We start from the raw sequence: 23,754 nt of genomic DNA, 5'->3' as shown, positions 1-23,754 counted from the left end.
GACTTAAACCCAGATCTTCAGGAAGCCGTGGCGATACATTCACCACTACGCTACCCAGTCCATTTCCGAGAACAGCCATACACTCTCGTGAAGTCAGTGCTCTTTACTTAGGTGATATAGCTTGTACCACAACCTAGCTGTTGATCCTGGACAATCCAGTGTCCATATTCAGAACACCTTCAACGCTTGTGTTATCATTATCGGATTGTTCAAGCACAACAGCTAGATTGTGGTACAGTCCGCAGCAAAAAAACCTGCAACATGAGCATGTAAGTTTATTGTGAAACTACGCCTAACAGCGCAGGGAAACAACATAACGTCTAAGTGACACGAATCACGTCAGGATAAACCTCGGCGTCCTCCTCTGTACACTTATTATGGAGCAAAAGACTTCGTCGTTTCACAATAAACTTACATTCTCATGTTGCAGGTGGTTTTTTTTTCTTCTTTTTTTTTTCTTTCTGTGGACTGTACAAGCTATGTGATCTCAGTAAAGAGCACCGACTTCAAGAATGAGAGAGTATAGTGGTTCTGGGAAACGGATTTGATGTGACAGTTAACACATCGGCACGGCTCGCTGAAGATAACGGGTTCAAGTTCCGGTCTAATAATCCACTTTTTTACTCGCTGCGTATTATTCTTGACAATGTTCGTATAGGTATTTTTATTGCACTATACACTCAAGTAAATCCGATTTTCGGAATATTACTTTCAATTAATAGGAATCCTATGCAGATTTCCTACTCTTTATTTAAAATATCTTTCTTTGACTGTCAAAATCCAACTCCACCCTCTCACTGACTTCCATAAGGGGGGCGGGGAGGGTTACGTTCGGCCGCCAGGAGATTCATTTATACGAAAAATTTTGAAATGGAAAAAGACTGGCATGAAAAATGCACCTGAGATCTATATATTGTAGATTTTATCTCTTACAGGTATAGTAAAAGAACTGATAGGCGTCATATACATATATTTGATCTATGTGAAATAAAATGGAAAAAGGAACGCCATAAAAGATCTAAGAGAAGGGGGAAAGTTATATCGAGAGCTGAAACAATTATACAGGGTGTCCAATATAGAATGCAACCCGGAGTTTGGGATAGCAGAACTTTTGAACCTGAAATGATATACAAATACTGGTTATACCAAAATGAAGCCTTCTTCATGGATATATTTTTAAACTACGAAGCAACGATTGAAGTACACTACGAACCACACAGCGTTGCCAGATGTAACCGAAGGTGTAAATCAATTTTTTTTTTTTTTTTTTTGGCAAAACATGTAAATTGACTTATAAATCATACGGCTTCATTTTGGTATAACCATTATTTGTGTATCATTTCAGGTTCAAAAGTTCTACTATCCCAAATTCCAGGTTGCATTGTATATTGGAGTTGAGTTGATTTTAGTTTAGCGTCCCTTTCAGCAGCGAGGCTATATGAGACGTGGACCTACTGATTAACGTGGAATCCGAACCACATGAGCTCCCGCCGGGAATCGAACCCGGGTCTCCCACGCCAAAGGCGCGTACGCTAACCACTTAGCCACGAAAGAGCTCACATTGTATATTGGACACCCTGTACTAGTGTAAATGGAGTAGGAATAATGGTTAGTAAGAAACTCCACGATCAAGACTGGTGAAATGGAAAATTGTTGGAGGCCTTGTACACATTCAGAGATACCACGCTGATGGGAGTAGAGAATTCATAACCATGTTGAGTGCTGGTTGTTAGTAAGTTCACGGATCAAACTGGAGGTATTTCTTTTTTTTCTTGGGGCCGCGGTGGCTCAGTGGTAGAGCGTTCACCTCTGGTGCTAGCGGTCTCGGGTTCAAACCCTGCTCCCGCCAAGTGAACTTAGTAGTGGACAAACACCGTGTGCGTGGGTTTTCTCGGGGTTCTCCCGTTTCCTCCGACTTTCTTCACTCCACCATTTCATTCATCACTCATCATCACAGTCTCCTTTAGCCTAACCGGCATAACTGTGGGACGTAAAACTCAAACATTTCATTTCATTTTTTTCTTTTTTTCTTTCTGTTTGGAATGACGAATCCGTCAACTAGTATTCCTATTCTTGTCTTGTTTAGGTTTCTAAAGTCTGAATTAAGTGATTGCTTTTGTTACAGTATAGAACGACTTTTATTTCTTTCTGCTGTTTTGATTTATGTAAAATATCTATTGTATTGTTACACAAAATGTTTTCTTTTATTTTTTTAGCTCTGTAATTATTAATATAATCTATCTTTAAAACCTTTAGCTAATGTATCCCTTAATTTTATTTTATTATTATTATTATTATTATTATTATTATTATTATTATTATTATTATTATTATTATTATTATTTTTCATTTTCGCGTTCAAAATTTAAGTGTTTCAGGTTGGTTTAAAGGGACAAGTTTTGCCGATAGATGGCACTAAAGTCTTCGTATCTCTCCCATATATTTTTTACCTTTCACGAAAATTCACGATTTCTCTTACAAATTTCAACCTAGAGACTTCAAATTCTTAGAAAAGGAACTTCATAATCTATCGAAGGCAATAATTCGTGCCGATTTTTTATTTAGAATTTTGATCATTGTTGAAATTGCTTGATTGTTGAAATGGTTATCTAAATCTTTAACAATGGAACTGTTTCAACAATAAAGAAAATTCTAAATAAAAAATCGGCACGGATTGTTCCCTTCGATAGATTATGAAGTTCCTTCTCTAAAAGTCTGAACTCTGTAGGTTGAAATTTGTAAAAGAAATTGTAATTTTTTGTGAAAGGTAAAAAATACATGGGAGAGATACGAAGATTGTAGTGATATCTATCGGCAAAACTTGTCCCTTTACACTAACCTTAATAAATACATTGCGCGACTTCAGGTAAGTCAAAGCCGTCCAATTTTTCCTGTGTTTTCTCAATGATAATCCACAGACAATGACATTTATTATTTTTGCTTTTAAAGAACGATATGGGCGCATATTTTCCTCTGCATATGAATACGTATTACAAAATTTAAATCTCTAACATTCAATTTTTGATCTAGATCAGAAGACCATGTAGGATGTATTTACTTACCTAGCTTTGCTTCGTTCATCTGCGTTTTGGGCAGCCATAACTTCCTGGCGAGATTTTGTGTCTTTTGGGGTAGCAATAACACGGGAAGGGACAGCAGGCTAGAAAAAAGAAAAATTTTACAAAAATTAGCATTAAAGAAACGAAAAATTTCAAGCAACAATAACCCCCAATAAACGTTAAAATTGTACTTGCGTCAGGATCCAAATGTCAAACGGATATTGACAGTATGTTTAAATGACCAATTTTTCATGTCCTTTATTAATTAAGGACTTATACTGTATTACTATTAGAATTGCATATTTTTTTTTTTTTTTTTTTTTTTTATCAGTTTCCTTCATTGTAGAGAAATATTAATGTTCTCTGAATCATCTAAAATATGTCAAAACCCAACCTCCTTTCTCTTACTATTTCTCCGAAAAGACGAAAGCAACCAATATCTATGACGTATTAAATCACCTGATAACAATGCTTCTTATTACTATTTGTTGCTTTTATATCGGATGTTCTAAAAATGATGTCCACGGACTACAGTGCGCTATTCTACAAGTCAAAATAACTTGATATATATATATATATATATATATATATATATTCGTATACCATTTAAGTTCCTCGTCTAAAGGCGCGAATTGCACTATATGGCATCGTAGCAGATAAAGAACTATAGAAAAATGAAATGAAACCTTGAGGTTTTACGTCCCATGATTATGTCGGCTAGACTAAAGGAGACAGTAATGATGAGAAGGGTGGAATGAAGAAAGTGGAATGAAACAGGAGAACCCCGAGAAAACCCACACACACGGTGTTCGTCCACCACAAAGCCCACTTGGCGCGAGGATGCCTGCACCAGAGGTGACCGCTCTACCACTGAGCCACCATGGCCCCTAAAGAATCATAGAGTAGATCTACCAATCCGTCAAATTATATCGATACTTGCCAGATGTCAATCAAAGCCAATAGACATTAGCTTGGTTGACAGTAGCACCACTTATTAACGTAAGAATCGATGTGACTGTTCTATGGATTTGTAGAGCAATATTCATGGTTCCAAGTTACTATGCGATGTTCCCACATATTTTAATTCCCTATAGCGACTGAAAGAGGTCCCGGATGATATATCATCATATAGCATTTTCGCTTAATTTTGATCTTCAGAGGGCGTTATATTTGTAGAACAACCGATCTAAAACCATATCAATATTACGTATCAGGGTGTCTCCTGGAATACCAGAAAGTAAATTCATGACTTTTTCATGACTTTTTCATGACTTTTCATGACTTTTTTATTCAAATTTTCATGACCATGGCGATAAAAATTTACCATTAGTAATAATAAACCCCTACCATCAATGGTGCATCGGAACTATGCGGGTTGCTATCTTAAATATCACTTATTGTGAATCTTAAAGAAAGAATCTAAAATTCTGCCGCCTTGTGCTCGAGCACAGAATAGCACTTACCTAAATACGGGCCTGCTCTTACCAGTGAATCACTCTATACTGTATTTGAAGTTTTAATTCTGAGTATAATTAATTATCCATCTAGCAGAAATTTGTCTGAAATTAAGCACTCAGAGAACTGCCCAAAGACAAAACAAATTATAAAAGAAATTCGTTTTAAAAAAAATAGATAATCAAATTTAAAATCTGCAAACTCAAACGAATAATATTATTTGCATAAGTCTAAAGGCCCAAAAATACACAATTTACATTTCTTAGAAGTAAAGACATAGCAGATCAGAAAGTTGGACAGTAAGAAGTTGTTATTATATTACAGAGACTAGAAGATGAAATGGGGAGCAGATAGGAAGACAGTAAAGTACTAGTTAGCCAGCACTAACTGGTGGGGGAAATTCTCACAATTACTGACCTGATACAACTGTTTCAGTACATGCAGTATGAGGTATAAAAGTATGAAGTATAAAAATATACTCTGAAATTTCAGATTTTCATGACCAGTTGGGTAAATAAAGGACTTTTTCATGGCTTTCATGACTACTAAGCAAAATATATGACTTTTTCATGACTTTCATGACCAGTAGACACCCTGCGTATCAGCCAAAAACAAGTGCTCCAACCTTAATAAAAATCCAACTCCAGCTACAAAATAAATCACTAATATGCAATTTCTACTTTTGTTCAAAACTGCAAGCGATTTCAGATTTTAAGAGAAATGTGATTTGTCTCATCAATTTAGCCGAGAATCGAAACCGATATTTTCACATTTTTAACAACTGCTTCTTTACATGCATTTCTAAACATTTTACTTATTTTGATATTACCGGTAATCGAAATATACTATCATAAGACGAACACACAAAAAGATGTTTTGCGGACGATTCCTTGCCTTTATGCGCAGAATTAACCAGCCCAACCTACTGTCAGTGTAATGGGTAAACTGCGAGTGTGTTTTCTCGCTGGGCTGAAAATACCGCCAAAATTAAGTTGCTTTTAAGATTATTATGTTTTAGCCCTTTACGACGCCAAGTTTGGTATTTCAATGATCACGACGTAGTGTAAGTGCAAGCACTGTGATATCAGCTTGATCAAGATTGTGATCGGCAAGCATAAGGATTCAATGGTCCCAGTGTTCGGTTCTCCAACGAAGGAATGAGGGCATAGCCATGCACATTGCGCCACCAGCAGCATAAAAGCGATACTTCGCAGAATGACCATGTACGAGAATCCTCGGACACAAGGACAGATGGCGAATCGTCTGAACTGCTGACTGCACTTTGCGTCAACGACTGAGCCTTGAAAAAGTGTTCAAGGATCACCTTCCCGATGTCCAGGGACGGGAACGCGTGTGTTAACACTCGAAAGCTGTACGAGCGGCATTTAGTAAATCGAAAATGGCGACACGTCGCTACATTGAATGAGGCGTGTGTGTACTTTTTACACTGCAGTAAGCCAAGAGCCATCATACACAAAGACGCGAAGTGCTACTCAAGTGGAATCCAAGCTTGCAAAAAGGTTTTCCCGAAAGAGTTCACGGTAGTTGCCGGCTACTTTCACCGAGGCAAATTGAAGATTCACAGGGTGAAGAAGAACTGCAAAATGAACTCGCAGTACTACCAGAAGGTTGTTGATCTATAAGCAGGGGCTACCAGAAATGTCCGGAAACAAAATCAATATGGTCCGCACAGGTCAAGACAAAGCTTCATCATACGCCTCAAGATCGTCCTCCGCGTTCTACCAGGATATGAAGGAAGCTACTGGAATGCAGCCCAAAACCTTTCAAGGAGAAACATTTAAGGTCTCCAGACCAAGCTCCAGGGACATTTAGATTGCTTCAAAGGACTAGGTAAGAAGTGTGTGACACATATGAGTGCATTATGGAAAGCTGTGAAAGACGAGTGCAACAAGATCTGTGGAAACATCGCATAGTAACTTGGAACCATGAATATTGCTCTACAAATCCATAGAACAGTCACATCGATTCTTACGCTAATAAGTGGTGCTACTGTCAACCAAGCTAATGTCTATTGGCTTTAATTGACATCGATATAATTATTTGACGGATTGGTAGATCTATTCTTATGATTCTTTACTGTCGTGACTGCCTGCTCCTGCGCTATTACATCCATATCCTTCGGCCTTTGCCCTTGATGCTGGTGCTCGCTATGACAGATATCAAGCATAACCTACTGCTAGTTCTCCAACGGAGTTTTCTGCAATGAAAACTATGTTGCTAGGCCAGGTAAGACCGAATGAATTTTCCTATCTATTGGGTAAGTACAGTTTAGTCATATACACGGAACAGCTTTGTAGTTGTATCTGTGCTCCACCTGAATTACATCACTTTACTTCTTTTTAAAACACAAAACTGAAAATTGCAGGGTTGGATGTAAGAACCATTCTTTTAAAAGCGAATTTGAGATTTTCACATGTTCCAATAGGAAAAGATGGCTGACTCTACGTTGTGTGCAAGAATCATCTGGATCCGATTATTATATTCTATGTTATAATGCAAAGGAGATATCTACATAAGTCTTTATTGTGAAGTCAGAACAAGAAATAGGCAGCTTCGAAAAAAAAAAAAAAAAAAAAAAAAAAAAGTGGACTTAACTGGTTCTTGTACCCAACCCTTCAGTTTTTACTTGTAACATGGTCTTGAATGCTAGCACACCTAGGCACCCACACTTGGAATTTGACTTAATTTTGTATTATGTATTAAAAATAATAATAATCTGATGAACATAATATGTAAATTTGAAACATCATTCAGAACATGATGTAATATTAAGAAGCTGGAGAATGTAATGCCAACTTCCGTTTGTAACTTTGCATATTTGTTATTTCAGTTAACCTGCGATCGAAGTGGCCTTTTTCTAAATCATTCCAGACGGTGATTTTAGAAAGAAGAAGCGATTCAAGGAATATTAACATTTTTTTTTTCTACACTGGAAGAAACTGATAAAAATGTGTAGTTTTATAAGCAAGATAATTTCTCAATTAAAGATGATGACAATTGCTCACTGAAACGTAATGTCGTTTTACCATTTGAATGCTTGCGTTACGTACAATTTTAACTTTTATTATTCATATCCACCCTACTACATCAGTCAAGTAATAGTAACATCTCTTGACTGTAGTGCAATGACAAATAGAAATTGTTACATTATAATTGAAATAGTTTTATGAAAATCAGGAAATAAATATTGACTTGAAAGCATTCCAATACAAACGAAAAATGACTGGAACGTATAATTACTGAAATACGCTGTTGGGTGAATTTTTCTGAAATAAACTCCTACCTTGCACCACGGACTGGAACTTATTCTAGCTGCACTTAAGAAAATAACAGAGCAAAGCTTACTTTCATTTTTCACGAATATCGCTACGTGAGAAAACGAATCTACGTACATACACACGCGTCCGTGTGTGTGTTTGTGCGCACGCATTTTCCTGGACATTCCTGGCTAGGGGCATATGCTACCACTTTTTATTTAATTAACGAAGTAGAATACATTCGTGGCACAATAGTTAGACGCTTACCGCTTGTTCCCGTTGGAGCGAATGTACAAGGGTCATCCAAAACGTAAAGAAGGATTGCGCATCGGGCGCGGCGCCGACCCCCCACCACTGCAATCGCGTGCGTGACAGTTAGCTCCTTCCTTCACCTCAGTGTAAGCTGAGTCGCAATGCTGTGCGGTCACGCACTTGTTTTTGCAACAATTCAAAATGGCGGTGCCAATCGAAAATCCTGCCAAATGTGAAGTACAGAGTGTCATTCGTTTTCTGAACGCGCAAAAAGTTAAGCCTATTGAAATGTATAGGCAGATAAAGAATGTTTATGGTGATAGTGCAATGAACAAGTCACGAGTGAGGAAATGGTGTATTATGTTTAATCAAAGAAGGACCAGCGTGCATGATGAAGATCAGAATGGAAGGCCATCACTTATTACGGAAGAACTGAAGGAAAAAGTCGAAGAAAATAATCAGGAAAACCGACGTTTCACTTTGAGCACGCTACACGAATCTTTTCCACAAATTTCACGATCACTCCTATATGAAGTAATGACAGTGCACCTTGGTTACTCAAGCAAGCACTGACAGCTTGCTCGGTTTTCTCAAATCTTTGGCGGCAGATGAGTATAATATCGGCACTGAAAAACTGGTCCTACGTCATAATAGGTGTCTTGACAACTATGGCAAATACATAGAAAGGTAGAGTAATGTTCTGTGGCTTTGTAAATAAAGTTTTGTGCTGATATCTTTTGTTTTAATTTAACCATGCCAAAACGTTCTTTTCTTTTTGGATGACCCTCGTAGTTCGAATTCCACGTTCAGCTGTAAGTCCAAGTTTCATATAGCCTTGTTGCTTAAAAACAAATACTAAACTAAAAATAATCTAATAAAAGAATAAATAAAACATCAGAAGCACAGTGGCTCGAGGTAGGACATTTACCTGTGGTGTAAATAGTCATTGGTTCGATCCCACAATATGTAATAATAAATGGATAACATATCACCATGTTTTGTCGGACTTTTCCCTTTTGTCTTACTACTTTTATTTCACCAACTTTCTAATCATTTAGTTGAACTGATCACCGGTCTTTAGCGCGAAAAAGTATAATCGAAGGATTATTAACCTAGATTTTATTTTTAATTTCATTTCGAGTTAAGTTTAAAGTCCCGTTCAGCAGCAAAGCTATATGGGATTAACGTGGAATCCGAACCACATGAGCTCCCACTGGGAATCAAACCCGGGTCTCCTAATTTCATTTCGAATAACTATTATCATTTTGTAAGTACAACTGTTACGGAACGCGCAAAACTCTGTTCTGTTCCTTTTTATTTATATTCAGGCGTAACGCATTCTATCTACCTTCAATGTGTAAGAGAGAGAATTTTAACATATAGAGCAGAAGAACTTACCTCCAAATGCGTCCTCTTGATGAAGCTGTACGTGATTTCAAAAGTAACACAGTTTTAGTTTCAGTTTTCGATAGTAGGTTTAGATATTAAGTTTCTCTATATGTTAAATGTACAGCAATACGTTTTTTTGAGTGATTATAAAATGTACAATACTTATTTTAATTCGAAAATAAAGATGTACTAAAAATAAACTTCCTGCCATTTCACTATTTCAGTTGTTCGTACCGGAAACTGAAATGAAACGAAATTTCTCGTTTTACGTACCACGATTATGCCTTTTAGGCTAAACGAGACGGTTGATTAATTAATGTAAATGATTTAATTAGTGAAATGATCACGCGGAGGAAACTGGAGAACCCTGATTTCTGGGCTTTCAGCATCTATGGCCGTCATGTATAAAGGATGACCTCCCTCGGCGATCACGCTGCCCGGGAAATTCGTGAGGAAGGATGGAAGCTGCTTGGGACTATTATATGAGATACGATCCCGGCACTTGATGGTGAAGGAGGAAAATCTCTTAGGACGGCAGGTCCTGAAAATGCTTTTACACATTTTCGAAGAAGTATCAGCACCAGAAATCGAATCCGGGACTGTTGCACCAAAGGCAAGGGCGTTAATAACTACGATACACATGACAGGAACCTTGAGAAATCCCACGGACACGATGCACCCGCAGAATCGAATCAGGGACTCCAAATTGAGCGCCCTACCAGTGAGCCACCGTGCCCTCAATTGCTTTTATTGCCTTATGCATTTTGGAATTAAGTAAAATCTAGAACTGAAGGATTGATTTCTTCTTCTTTTTTCGATTACAGAACTTACTAATTACTCCGATTCAGCTCTGAAAGTAGATCACGCTAAATCTATTAACCTTAAGTAAAACAGGAACAATACATTGACAGAACAAAATAGGTGAGAGTAATTAACTGATCTGAATCAAGAGGACAAAGAAAGAAAAGAACAAATATCCTACATCATCTTATTATTCACTAACCTTCCTATTTCTCAAGACACGACTAAATGAAGATCAAGTAATAGAATAAATTTCACCCTTAAGCTAATACCACTAATTACACAAATATCTGAGACTTTACAAAGTAAGAAGACTATAAATAAAACACAATAAGGTAACGTCTTATCTTCACTGCTCTTGGAATAAACAACTAAAAGTAACAGTTTTTATTCTACATGCATAATCAGGACAACGAGTACTAGCAGTCAAACGTAAGTAGTTGTTAATATCACTGTGTATTGCTAGCGATTATTATATTTAGAAGAAATATATGTAAAAAGCTGGTACTCACCGCAAACTAAAGTATTCCTTTAAGTAGCTCTTTCGGAAAACAGATTTTCCATCATCAGCTTAAAACAGTTCAAATTAACTTAAATTCATTTCAAACTGTTTTAAGCTGCTGATGGAAACCTTATTTTCCGAAAGCGCCACTTAAAGGAATACTTTAGTATTTTTTTAAACTTATATGAGGGCTGTGCAGAAAGTCCCAGACGTTTTGGCCTATCACAGCAGTGGGCGGGGCTAGAGTCGCTATCTTGGTGTCAGAACGTTGCCACAATTAATACGCATCCAGCTGTGGTAGCTCTTACTGTGCTTTCTGTCACGTGTTGCAATGTGCGCTGCAATAGAAAATCCCGCCTCTTGTGAGGTGCGTTCTGTGAATAGGTTTTTGTTGGCAAAAAACAACAAGCCAATGAAATCCATCGCCAACTGTGTGCAGCGTGCGGACATGGAATAATGAGTGAGGACCAAGTGAGACACGTCCATACACAGCCAAGAGTACCCGAGAGCTCTTGAATGGTTTTGCATAGGAACTGTTCGATCACTCACTATACAACCCGGATTTGGCGCCGAGCGACTACCACCTCTTCCAGCGATGAAGACATAGTTCGCTACACAACGCTTTGATACTGACGCCGAACTGCATGCCGATGTAAGCCAGAGGTTGAAATTGCAGGCGGCAGAACTGCTTGAAAAACCTGTGCCACGGTATGATAAATGCCTTAATGCGTATGACGATTATGTGGAAAAATAGCTTAAGAACGTACCTTTCAAATGTATATAATACAATTTGGTTTGTTCATTGTTACTTTTTTAAAATTCAAAACATCTGTTATTTTCTGGGTAGCCCTTGTATTTCTTTGTAAGTAGTAATTATTATTTTAAGTGCAATGATTTTAAAGATCTTTTGTATCCTTGGTTTAATTCCTTTAAAATAATCGTTTCCTTGTATAACGTCTCACAATTATGTCAATCTACAGGGGACAAACGATTACGAAAAACTGGTGGAATGCGAAAAACCTCGAGAAAGTTTACAAACACTATAATAATCAAAGACTCACGTAGTAAGCGTCGATATTTTATTAGTAACAGTATAGTTTCAACGGATAATCGTCGTCAATATCGGTGTTGAAGGAACTTCCGCTTCGATCGCGTCACTTGTTATATAAACTTCAACATTCTTGAGTTAATGTTCCGATAAGTAAAAACATCTAAGAGCTCAATATGAAAATATTCAATTCATAACGAAAAGAATGGAAAAATGTATTTTTCAACGAATACTGATCTCTTAAATATGAAACTCAAAACTCATCTAATTGTAGTATCCATCGGAAAGAAACTAATCTGGTGTATCTCTTTAAATTAATCTGTGTGCACCACGAACCAACACGACCTGGGATCGAGTTGAGTTTTGATTTTAACGTCCCTCTCAGCAGCGAGGCTATATGAGATGGGACCTACTGATTAACGTGGAATCCGAAACACATGAGCTCCCACCGGGAATCGAACCCGGGTCTCCCACGACCAGGGATCGATTCTGGGACCCCTCGTTTAGAGATAGGCGCTCTCCCGTCGAACCACTGTGGCCCATCCCTCTTGACTTTGTCCTGATAATGGAACATAAAAGTGATGTCCGTGTATATACGGACTGGTAGTTTTATCTGCTTTTTTTTTGGAAGGCAATGAAAGTAAAATTGTATAGTCAGCAGCAAAACATGCCATATGTGAATGTAAGTTTGTGAAACTACATCTAACAGCCCAGGGAATCAACATAACATCTAAGTGGCACAAATCACGCCAGGAGAAACCTCGGCGTCCTCCCCTGCACACTTATTTTGGAGCAAAATGCTTCGTCGTTTCACAATAAACTTACATGCTTATGTTGCAGGTGTTTTGCTGCGGACTGTACCATATTCTGTTGTATTTATAACTGTCTTTCATGCATTTAACACTTGTTAAATAGTAAGCCAATACCTTATTGGGCAATTCTTCCTCGTCGCCGCTGTCTCCACTCTTCTTCACCTTTGAACCAGCCACCCTACAATAACAAAGACGTAAGTAATAAGTTAAAGTCTTTATTTTATATGTCGTAATGTATGATAAAGTAAATAAATAAATTTCATGTACCTGTGCGCCTTATTTGCATTTTTAATCCTATTATTCCAATACCTTGTGTAGTATGATCTTTTCTTCAAGGAGAACTTCAAACTCTGAATATGAATCGAATTAATATTTACATGGTTGTTGTTTTCACTGAACTTAAAAAGTTCGTTACTGAACTCCCTATGTCCGTCTGTCTGTTATTTGCAATTGTTTCAATTTTAAGTCCTCCATTGGATAGAGCATCAAAAACTATCTCAAAGGAGTGATAGAGTTTTTCGCGTCACTCTTACCGTTTTTGAGATATTGGCCAAAAAAGTTGGAATTTCGGGAGATTTAAGGTGCCATATCTCGGGAACCCTAAGTCATAGAGAGATCATACTTTGCGAATTTTTCAATTTTGAGTCCTCCAGTTTCAGCATGTGTCTTCGTAAAACAACATGTCGTACAACTTTTAAACAAAACATGTGGAAAAAATTTAGTACTCAAATAAATTACAAATGGATAGATACATTATAAGAATTGTTAATGAGTATAATAATAAAGTACAAAGAATAAATGGTATAAAGCCTGTAAAAGTTAATAAGAAAAATTAATTCTTTTAAAGTTCGTTCTGGCAATGCTCTTGGAGCATTCTCAACTGGTTTTATCTCCATCTACATATTTCATAAAACAACATTCAAAGTCACTGCAATGTTATTACCCTATGGATTTTAACACTCCACATCATTTTCTTTTTCTTTTAAAGTGGAATATATGGAGATAAGGAAATAGCAAACATGTAAATATCAACTCGATTCGTATTCAAAAGAGGAGCTCTCCCTGAAAAAGACACAAGTATTACACAAGGTATTGAAATAATAGTAATAAAAATACAAACAGTACGCACAGGTACCTAGTCTAGCCATAAATACTGTCACAAACCTTTGGCTTTGACTGTAGAACCAGTTGTGCAGGTGGCAAGATAAAATTTAGCTCAAGGTCAGCCCTGGCCAGTGTGTGTCGAACGAGAAAAAAAAAAAAAAAAACGGTTGGATCTGCTTCGCTTAAGCATGGAGTGGGGTGAGTACGAAAATAGAGTTGCAGTGATTGCCTTGCATGAGGGTGGAAATTCACCAAGTGAGATTTTCAAACTGCTGAATCATCTGAAAATCAGCAAAACATTTGTTTACCGGACAATCCAGCGGTTTACTGAGACCAGCAGTGTACGTGACCGGCCAAGGGATGGTCGTCCTCGCAGTGTGAGAACAGTGGCAGCTGTTAAAGCAGTAGCTACTCGTGTGCGGCGAAATCCACTCCGGAAGCAGAAGATCATGGCACGGGAGCTCAACATGGCCCCAAGATCAATGTCCAGGTTACTTTCTGAAGACCTGAAGGTCAGAGCTTATCGGCGGAGCACGGAGCATTTGTTGACACCGCAGCTGAAGCAGCAGAGGAAACTGAAGCAAGACAGCTCCTACAGCGGTACGCCAACAATGGACATCGGCAAATCCTCTTTGCCGACGAGTAAATCTTTACCATTGAAGAAAGCTTTAACCGCCAAAATGATAGGATATATGCAGCAAGCTCTCGAGAAGCTCGTGGGAGAGTCCCTAAAGTTCAGAGGGGTCACCACCTCTCCTTAGTCATGGTTTGGTGGGGGGTGAGCTATGAAGGCCACACCAGACTTTACGTTTGTGAGCAAGGTGTAAAAACAAGTGCCAGGGTATATGTGGAAACTGTTCTGGAGCCTATTGTGAAGGACTTGAGTGACACCATGTTTAACAATGATCACTGGACCTTCCAGCAGGATTCTGCGCCAGCTCATAAGGCAAGGATGACACAACAGTGGTTGGAGGCCAATGTACCAGATTTCATCTCCAGTGCTGAGTGACCTTCTGGTAGCCCCGATTTAAACCCTCTGGACTACAAACTGTGGGCAGTGTTAGAAGACATGGTCTGCAAGAAAAGACACCCTTTACTTGAAAGTTTGATGCGTTCCTTGGTGGCAGCAGTGGCGGATTTTCCGATTGATACTCTCCGTACTGCAATAGATGACTGACTCAAGACTCAAAGCCTGTGTGTGTGCCAATGGTGGACATTTTGAAGTTTGATAGGTGCCAATTGTAAAGAATGTATGTGGTTATAACATATTAAAACAAAATTGAAAAATCTCAAACCGTATTTCATATACTCACGAAAAAGTGTGTGACAGAGTTTTTTGGCTAGACTAGGTACAGGTCATATAAGAGTTTTCAAAACTGAACGTACACGGAAAATTCTCTTTTATTTCTTAATGAAAGACTTGCTATAATTATGGGAAGTTCATCCCCTGACATAGGGCAACTCTGGAATTATCAGAATTACAACAAAACGTAAAAGGGCAACCTGTATCCAAATATGATGTTTTCAATCTAAAGTGAAGGAAATTTTTAAATCGGAGGATCCCTTTGGGCTGTAACTCTTTATGCGCCCAATGTTAAATGAAAATGTAACGTTGCCGTTTGCCGGGAGGTCGATAAATTTTTAAGAGTATGGTGAATGGGGGCATAAATTTTTAAGAGTATGGTAAATGGGGGCATAAATTTTTAAGAGTATGGTGAATGGGATCATGTTTGAAATGGGAGCTGACCATCGACACGTTAGCGTAAAAAACAGTAACTTCATTTACTTATGTTGTGAATCCCAGTAAATGGCAACGTCGCATTTTCGTTTAACATTGGGCGCATAAGGAGTGTACAGCACAAACGCTTCGTCCGATTAAAAAAAAAAAAATCCTTCACTTCAGATTGAAAACATTACATTTAGAGAAGGTCTCCTCTTTTACATTTTATTGTAACTCTGATAATAAGTTACCGTATGTCAGAGGACTTTTGAGACACCCTATATATATATATATATACATACACCGGGTGTTCTAAAAATGACGCCCACGGACCACAGAGCACTATTTTACAGGCTAAAATAAAGCAAATATGTTATATAATGGTTTGCCCTCCGGGGTCTCCATCAGCCGCTACAAAGAATCAAAATTTCACAATGTGGCAACGTCGCAGATTAGCTTGGAACCATTGGCATTACTCTACGAATACAACAAGCAGTTGAATTGATTGCCACACCAATAAGTGATGTTAGTGTCAGTCAATATCGACTTTAGCCACCATCTGGAAAGAATCGATATAACTATTAAATAGATTGGTAGATCTAATCTATGGTTCTTTATTTGCGACGTTGCTACATAGTGCAATTTGTGTGTCCAGACGAAAAAAATGAAATGAAATATTTAAGTTTTACGTCCCACGGTTATGCCGGTTAGGCTAAAGGAGACGGTGATGATGTGAGATAAGTCAAAATGGTGGAATGAAGAAAGTGGGAGGAAACGGTAGAACCCCGAGAAAACCCACGAGCACGGTGTTTGTCCACCACAAAGTCCACACGGCGCGAGCTGGGATCGAACCAGGTACCCCAAGCACCGGAGGTGAACGCTCTACCACTGAGCCACCGCGCCCCCTTGTGTCCAGACGAAGATGCAAAAGGTATACAATTTATATATATATATATATATATATATAATTTTTATATAAGATTTTGCTTTATCTTGACTTGTAGAATAATGCTCTGTAGTCCGTGGGCGCCATTTTTAGAACACCCTATATATATATATACACGGGGGTGCCATCGTATACTCTCGCCCCGGGCGCAGGTTTTCCACGGAATGGCACTGGGGTCTTCTTATTTTGCTGCTTTCCTTTTCGTGAATATTCGTTCACTAGGAAGACATTTTCGAAACTCAAAAATAAAGAATCTGACGAAACACTAATTACTTTATATAAATTTATATATAGTTTGTAAAACCTCTCTCACGTTCACTTTTAACCACCTATCATTGAAATAGAATTGTAAGCATCGAAATGGTTAAAAAAAATTATTTACAAAGTCTACCACTACTAAGGGTAAGAAACTATGTACAAATATTCTAACACGCATTTCCTTCTAATGCTACTGCGCAGAGTGAGTTCTATTTATATAAAAAATATTTTCACACTTACCCATCTAAAACTTTAACAGAAAATAATAACAAGAATTTTGATAGAGGAAACTCTCTCTTGGGTTATTTCAGCAAGCAAACTATGGATAAGGGTGAAAATGTTATGTAAATATGACTCACTTTGCGCAGTAGAATTGGAAGGAAATGTTTATTCCAGCAATTGCATATAGTTTCTTATCGTTATTAGTAGCAGACTTCCTAAGTAGTTATCTGTGCCATTTCGATGCTTACAATTCAATTTGAAGGATTGAAGCCCAAAAGCGAAGACGGATGAAGTTCTACAAACTGCACGAAAAAGTCATTACTGTTTCAGATTCTTAATTTTGGAATTATGATTTAGATTTCTGTGCTTTCGGCATCTATGGCCATTTAACCTGTCACTTATGAGGGATGACGTCAATCGGTGAGCACACTATCCAGGGAAAGGGAAGCAAGGAAGCGGCCTGGGACTCTCATAAGTTAGGTACCATCCCGACATTTGTCTAGTGTGAATCATAAAATCCCAGGAAAACCTCATTTATGTAGTCTGACCTGAAAAAGCTTTTCACCACTTTTTCGATCGAGTGCCTCTATCGGAAATCGAACCCAGGACAGCTCACACCGAAGGCGAGAGCGCTACCGACTACGCTACGCGGGGCCACTCATAATTTTGGAGTTTCAACAATATCCTCTCACGAATTAATATTCAAGAAAAGAAATAATAATAGCACAAGAGGAAAAAAAATGAAATCTTTGAGTTTTACGTCCCGCGGTTATGCCGGTTAGGCTAAAGGAGAAGGTGATGATGAGTAATGAATGAAATGGTGGAATGAAGAAAGTGGGAGGAAACGGGAGATCCCCGAGAAAACCCACGCACACAGCAAAAGAGGAAGAGACCCCAGAAAAGGTCGATATATTCTTCCGGGATATAAGGTTAGTGCTTATTTTTATTTAATTTATTAATATATTTGTAATATAGCTTCATTAGAAAATAAGATTTTCCTACGTTTAAGGTTTTTAACAACGCAAAACAATTATAAACAGAATAAACATGGATTATAAATTTGAGAATAGCAAAGCAGTCAAACGCAACAAAAGAACAGACAACTGCCACATCTTCCGAAACTCTTTCAACACTTCTCGATGAAATATTTATCTTTACAATATATTTACCTAGGGGTTGCCCCACCATCTCTGGCTCGCTTCTTGGAAGCTGGTCCCTCCTCTTCTGGTCTTCCTCCAGGATCCCTTCTCCTGAAGGAAAGAAAACTTCTTTAGTCATCAAAAACTCAACAGTGCGATTTTAATGTCTCTATACACGAAAACACTATTTTCTAAATTCTACATGCTTAAAATTGTTGAAATGAAAATTATTTCGATACTGACTAAAAAAATTGATGAAAGCCCTTCCAGCAGGTTACATTTATGGTCTTGTTTGAGACCCTCGCTTATATCCCGTGCATTAACAATGAAAAATGTGAGTGAGTGACGAAAGCATTAGGTAGAGGTGTATCTCGAGAATAACTACAGACACAATTCTCTACCACAAGCTTAAGCCAGTCTAGACAAATTACTCAAACGATAAACAATTATCTCAAAGGATTTAATGGGCGTTTCATCAAGTCAGTGTTGCCTCAAAAGCAGTCCCTTTGTTGTATATTATTTGTTTATTGAAACTTAGCGTCCCTTTTTTGTACCAAGGCTACGAGCAGTGGGCCTACAGTTTAAGGTGGCGTTCAAATTTTAACGCTCTTCCATTCCACCGGAGACAGAATCGGGATTACGAGTACCAAAGGCGCACGTGCTGGCCACTAGAGCAGCGGGGAGGGCGCAGTCCCTCTGTGAACCGAAATATTCTGCCATTTCCTGGATTATGTTTGGAACTTAATGATATGAAATACTGAAAAATATGCATGTCTGGATCAAGAATCGACCAGGATCGTCAACTTACCGAGAGCTAATGTGTCCATTCCGCTCTTTGAACAGCCATACAAAATAGTCTGCTCCCTTCATTTATCATATATATGTAACTCAACTCTAGACGGGTCCTGTAATGCAGACAGTGGATTGCTCAAGCACCACAAGAGTTTAAGTATAATCAGTGAGTTCTGAGTGGCTGAACACAGTTTCAACAGTGACAGAATGAACGGCAGTTCAGGGAGCAAGAGAGACTGGGAAACGTTGTGGTCACTGCGTTATCCACGGTAAGTTAACCGGGGTTCGATTTATGGGCCAGTCGTACATACTTTTACTCTTTGCTTATCGTTAAATTTGCAACTAAAGAGGGTAAAAATGTGATTTCCTTCATTTAACCCCATATATTTTTGGAACTCGTTCCCGCAACACTGTGCAGTGTTTGTGTCACGGAGCGCTGGCTTTCCAGGTCGTCAACAGTTTGTGTCTATTCAAGATTGTTTCTGAATCTGGAAACTATAAGAAGTAGCATGGCGCTAAGCCAGTGGAATAAGGTAGTTGGTCGTTCCAGAATAAGTTTCTGAGCCAAAAAGTCGAGAAAATATAACGCTATTTCAGAATTTTGTCGCAGCCACTTATTTCCCGAGAACAATGCAACGCACACTCTTTTTACTTCCTCTTTCATCTTAGTTTAACGTCCCGCAATTACGCACCGAGAGTAAAGAGAACGATGATGATGATAATGAATGAAACAGTGTAATGAGGAAAGTGGAAGGAATCAGGAAAATTTACACACACGGTTCTTGTCCTCCAGAAAGCCCACCTGACGCAAGCTGGGATAGAACCAGGGACACACCACACACAACAGATGAACCATTTTACCACAGACCCACTGCGGGACCATGTGTTCCGGGTGCCCACTAAAGGCTTTTTTAAATGTAACACTGCGTATGTTATTTATTGATATAAGCATAATTCGTACATAAATTTCTTTAATTATCCCAAACTAAGGTGAGATTTTTTTTTCATTCTATCAATATACTGAGAAATTCACGATAGTTTAAGAATAATATTTATTAACTGTAGTGCTTAATATATTTTAACAGTATTTGAAAATGCCTCATTCGCCGAATAAAAGTTATTAATTTCTTAATAAAAAACACAATATGATACAGCATGGTTTTAGGAATGTACTAATAAAAAGCTCAAAAAGTCCAGTTGTTTCCAAATGAGTCCAACCCCAAAAATCCCAGTTATTATTTTCGGCCTGGGCCCGTTTGCACAAACCCTGCCCTGAAGACTACGCCAACTGGTCTATATATGTTCAATATGTTACGCTCGGGTAAGACTATGCGAGTCACTACCGAAGTGCACTTTGGAAATCAAAACGTCACATTTTATATATACTGTCTCACTCACTACTCTTATTCCTGTTTTTCATATCTTATTAATGGTGATATATATGTCGAAATCTTGCAGATTCTTACCTTCCAGGGGTGAAACCACGCCCACGTCCTCTGAATTCCTCCGGTTGGCTGCCAGGTCGTTTGACTCCTCCAGGGCTGAAAATAATAGAAAATGTGTACTTAAAGACTTTACACTCGTACCAATACAACAACCATCACGCAATTACTCACAGAGATCAGTTAATTTATAATTATAAGTAGAGACCGGATGTTAGGCAAAATGCCCATCTTTAATATTAAAAATATGATCAAAATTAACGTTTTAAAGTTTATATGGAGGGTTCTAGTTTCGATTTAAGCCAATCTTATTTTGCCTGTTTCGAACCTTACTGCCTAATATATACAGGGCCGGATTTAGGGGTGCACCAGAGTATATGCACTCCCCTTCTTTGTAAATACATACTATCTAAAATGAGAAGCTAGTAGTGAAAACAGCAACATTTTCCGTAACTTTCTGCCGTCATATTTCCGTTTGAGGCTTAAAAGAAAACAGTTTTGCAAAAGCAATAGTTTAAGTCGATTTTCTGAAGGCTGAAGGAAAAGGATCACCAAGCAAATATTCCTCATTCACAGCACAAATGCCTAAAGGCATTAAAAATTTCAAATAAAATTCAAATGCAGTGGTAGTTATTGTTGCACTCACGTCAGAAAATAATATATTAACAAACAGGTATGATTTTATATTCTTTGAACACTATATATGACTTGAATTTATTTTTTAATTGTATTGAATATTTATCTTCATTATTTCGAGTTACATTTTAGTGCCTACTTTTTAAAATTTAAGTGCCTATTTTTCAGGATTTTAATGCCTAAACATCCGGTCTCTAACAATAAATATTCGAATACTTACCTTGAATGCGTCACGAAGAGAAATTAAATTATACAATTATTTTTTCTTGACCATTTTCTCGATACTTTTTCAAAAGATCAAGTCACTCAGAAAATTTACATGAGTGACCATCTAACATTTATAACTATCTGTTTTCGTTCAGCACCGAGATTAGGCGAAATGGAAGTAGCTACGGTTTGAAGTGAGATCCGAAACACCTGTATATCAATGAGACTTAAATCAGGTTTCCCACAACAAAGCAAAGAACGCTACTACTTAGCTACCCTCAGCAATTCATCTTGAAACCTCTTAACTTCTAAAGCTGAATAAGCCTATAAAAACTGTTATGTACAGGAAAATAAATATTTTATTTCACAGAATTCGTGTACCGGTACAAGGTTTCTGTCAACTGCAGAAAGAATTGATAAACCTCAATATAATTAGTGCTTTCTAAGATACCGACAACCGCATTTTAATTGGTGTTCACTGTTATTGACAGAAATTTGTCCCAGGCACATTTTAGGCACATCACAATTTGGAAAATTTACTGGTCACTACTTTGCATGGAAAGATATGCTTATAAGGAAAAAAATGTCTGCAGGCTCCAGCATTAAATAGTAAGAAAGCTGTATTTTATGTTTACAAGTACAGGTTTCCTAGTGTAAAATGAAGACAAGTGCTATATGGTAGTGAAAGTAAGCAAATGCATATAAGGAACTGTATTAAATATTACTCTCTGACGGTGCAGTACTGAAAGAGCTGCAGTTATCTTACAATTGTAGTGTTACTAGTATGAAACATTTAACTGCTATAGAAACTCCTATTACTGCGTAAACCCACGTTTCCACTACCCTCGCTTATGCGGATACTCACAGCTGTAGACGCGCCTGCTCCCTACAGGCACCCTTCCTTTACAGCTAGATAATATTCGTGCTTTCAGTGGCCATCTAACACAAGTTAGATTTGTATTTTTGCACTATTTTTATGGTGCATGTCCAGACACTGTACTCTTTTAAAATGAACTTGCGCAAGCAGTACAATGAATATTCAGATGAAAGAAGTGAATATCTATCAATGTAAGCATGCGTAATTAAAATAGATAGTCCATGACTGCGAACTTACATATTCATGAATATTAGGGTGAAATAGGGAAAATCTGATTTCAGCTAAAACTTTTCAGTGTAATTGCATGCTCATTTTCGGAATTTAACTCTTTACTTTCCTGTGTATGGTGAACGAAACTAATATGACCCTAAATTGTAACTTCAAAAATGTTGTGAGGTTTACTTTTGCAAACTGTTTTGAACAACTGACATGTATGATACAGATGTGTAAAACAAGAGTAAAATAACAAGATATCATTAGTAACTCTCATTATCTGTAATAGAGACGGGGTTCACTCGAGCAGACGGCTCTACTAATAGAAAATTTATAGATACAATATACGAAACATTTTTCGTGAAGGAATGAGAATGGGAATATAAGTAATTACTCTCAATGCACAGTATTCTGAAATTAATTTTGAATGATCGTACAAATATTGTATGGGTAAGTGTGCTCTTCCACCATCCTCGTTATGAGTATACCCGCATCGCTGACTCGCCTGCCCCTCTCCTCGCTATTGCTCGGGCCCCCTGCTGCGCTCCTACCCTTGACTCGGTTATATAGCGTTCCTGCTTTTTACTGGTCACCTAGCAAAAGTTGGTTCGTGTTTTAGGCACTGAAGTTTTTATACCATACGTCCACACTGTATTTATAATGACAACTCAGTAAGTCAATCTGATTGTAATAGAGCTTCTCATTCCGTATATTTCTATAATACAAAACTGTAACCTAACCTGAAATTGTGCGAAATGTGTCAAAATTTGGTAGAACCGTCTGCTTGAGTGATTGCAAGAGATGACTGAACATACACGAAGTAATATATATGACCGCTGAAATACAATACACATTTCGTATTAAGAACCCATCTAAAACCATAATTTTAGATGCTTTTAGAAACCAATATGCACTGGTGTGTATACTTCACTATCACCTTAATGACTTTGGACTTCGATTATATATTGATCTTTACCGCAACTCATACTACAAATCACTGATAGCACTCTTACCGTGCAGGACCATCACTAGGATCTCTTCCGATTAGTCTTTTAATATTTTCATCAACGCCTTTCAAATTTTCCTTCGCCTTTTCTAGCTCTGCCTGAAGAGCACCAAAAGATTTCATAATTTCTGTAGCCATAATCGGGCTTTTAAATTTATTCAGAATACAATCATAGATTAAAACTACGGCATAAATCCTGAACTTCCAACTTCAGCTCTGGCTTTGTCAATATACTGTGATGAAACGAAGATGATGCGTAACGATCGTTTTTCTTTTCTTCTGAAATCATAAGCAGTGTTGCGCCTCTTGGATTGTAGCCAAATGATTTTATGTGAATTTCAACGCCCACTCATTTGGGAAGTTGAGGAGTCGTGATCTCTTTCCGTAATGTTTTGCGTCAACGCACTACATACTTGGCGTTTTAATTTCAGGTACAGTAGTAATATTTATAGCAGTAGCGGTTCGTGGTCTGTAGAAGTACCGGTTGCAATGTTGCAATATCAAAGGTATGTAGTTACGCGCAAGTGTTCCCCTCTCCCCAGCATTCTTGAGCCTTATCCAAAAAATATTCAGGAAATATGAAGAGGAAAGTCCTT

General features: G+C 37.8%; 1 protein-coding gene across 1 annotated transcript in view; it reads right to left on the bottom strand.

Annotated features, from left to right (window-relative positions):
- Nucleotides 1-23,413, bottom strand: part of Pnn (desmosome associated protein-like protein pinnin) — a 35,640-nt gene extending 12,227 nt beyond the window's left edge. Inside the window, exons 1-5 of the mRNA XM_081729989.1 lie at nt 23,166-23,413; nt 20,244-20,318; nt 18,016-18,096; nt 12,711-12,774; nt 3,063-3,160 (exon numbers count right to left, since the gene is read on the bottom strand). Of these exons, the coding sequence (XP_081586115.1) occupies nt 3,063-3,160; nt 12,711-12,774; nt 18,016-18,096; nt 20,244-20,318; nt 23,166-23,296 (449 nt within the window). The 5' untranslated portion in view covers nt 23,297-23,413. The remainder of the gene's footprint in view (nt 1-3,062; nt 3,161-12,710; nt 12,775-18,015; nt 18,097-20,243; nt 20,319-23,165) is intronic.
- Between the last annotated feature and the right edge of the window lie 341 nt (nt 23,414-23,754).

Source organism: Thermobia domestica, chromosome 11 (genome assembly GCF_964235325.1).
Source record: "Thermobia domestica chromosome 11, izTheDome1.hap1.1, whole genome shotgun sequence".
Taxonomy (NCBI): Eukaryota; Metazoa; Arthropoda; class Insecta; order Zygentoma; family Lepismatidae; genus Thermobia; species Thermobia domestica.
This window is presented reverse-complemented; position numbering and strand designations above follow the sequence as displayed.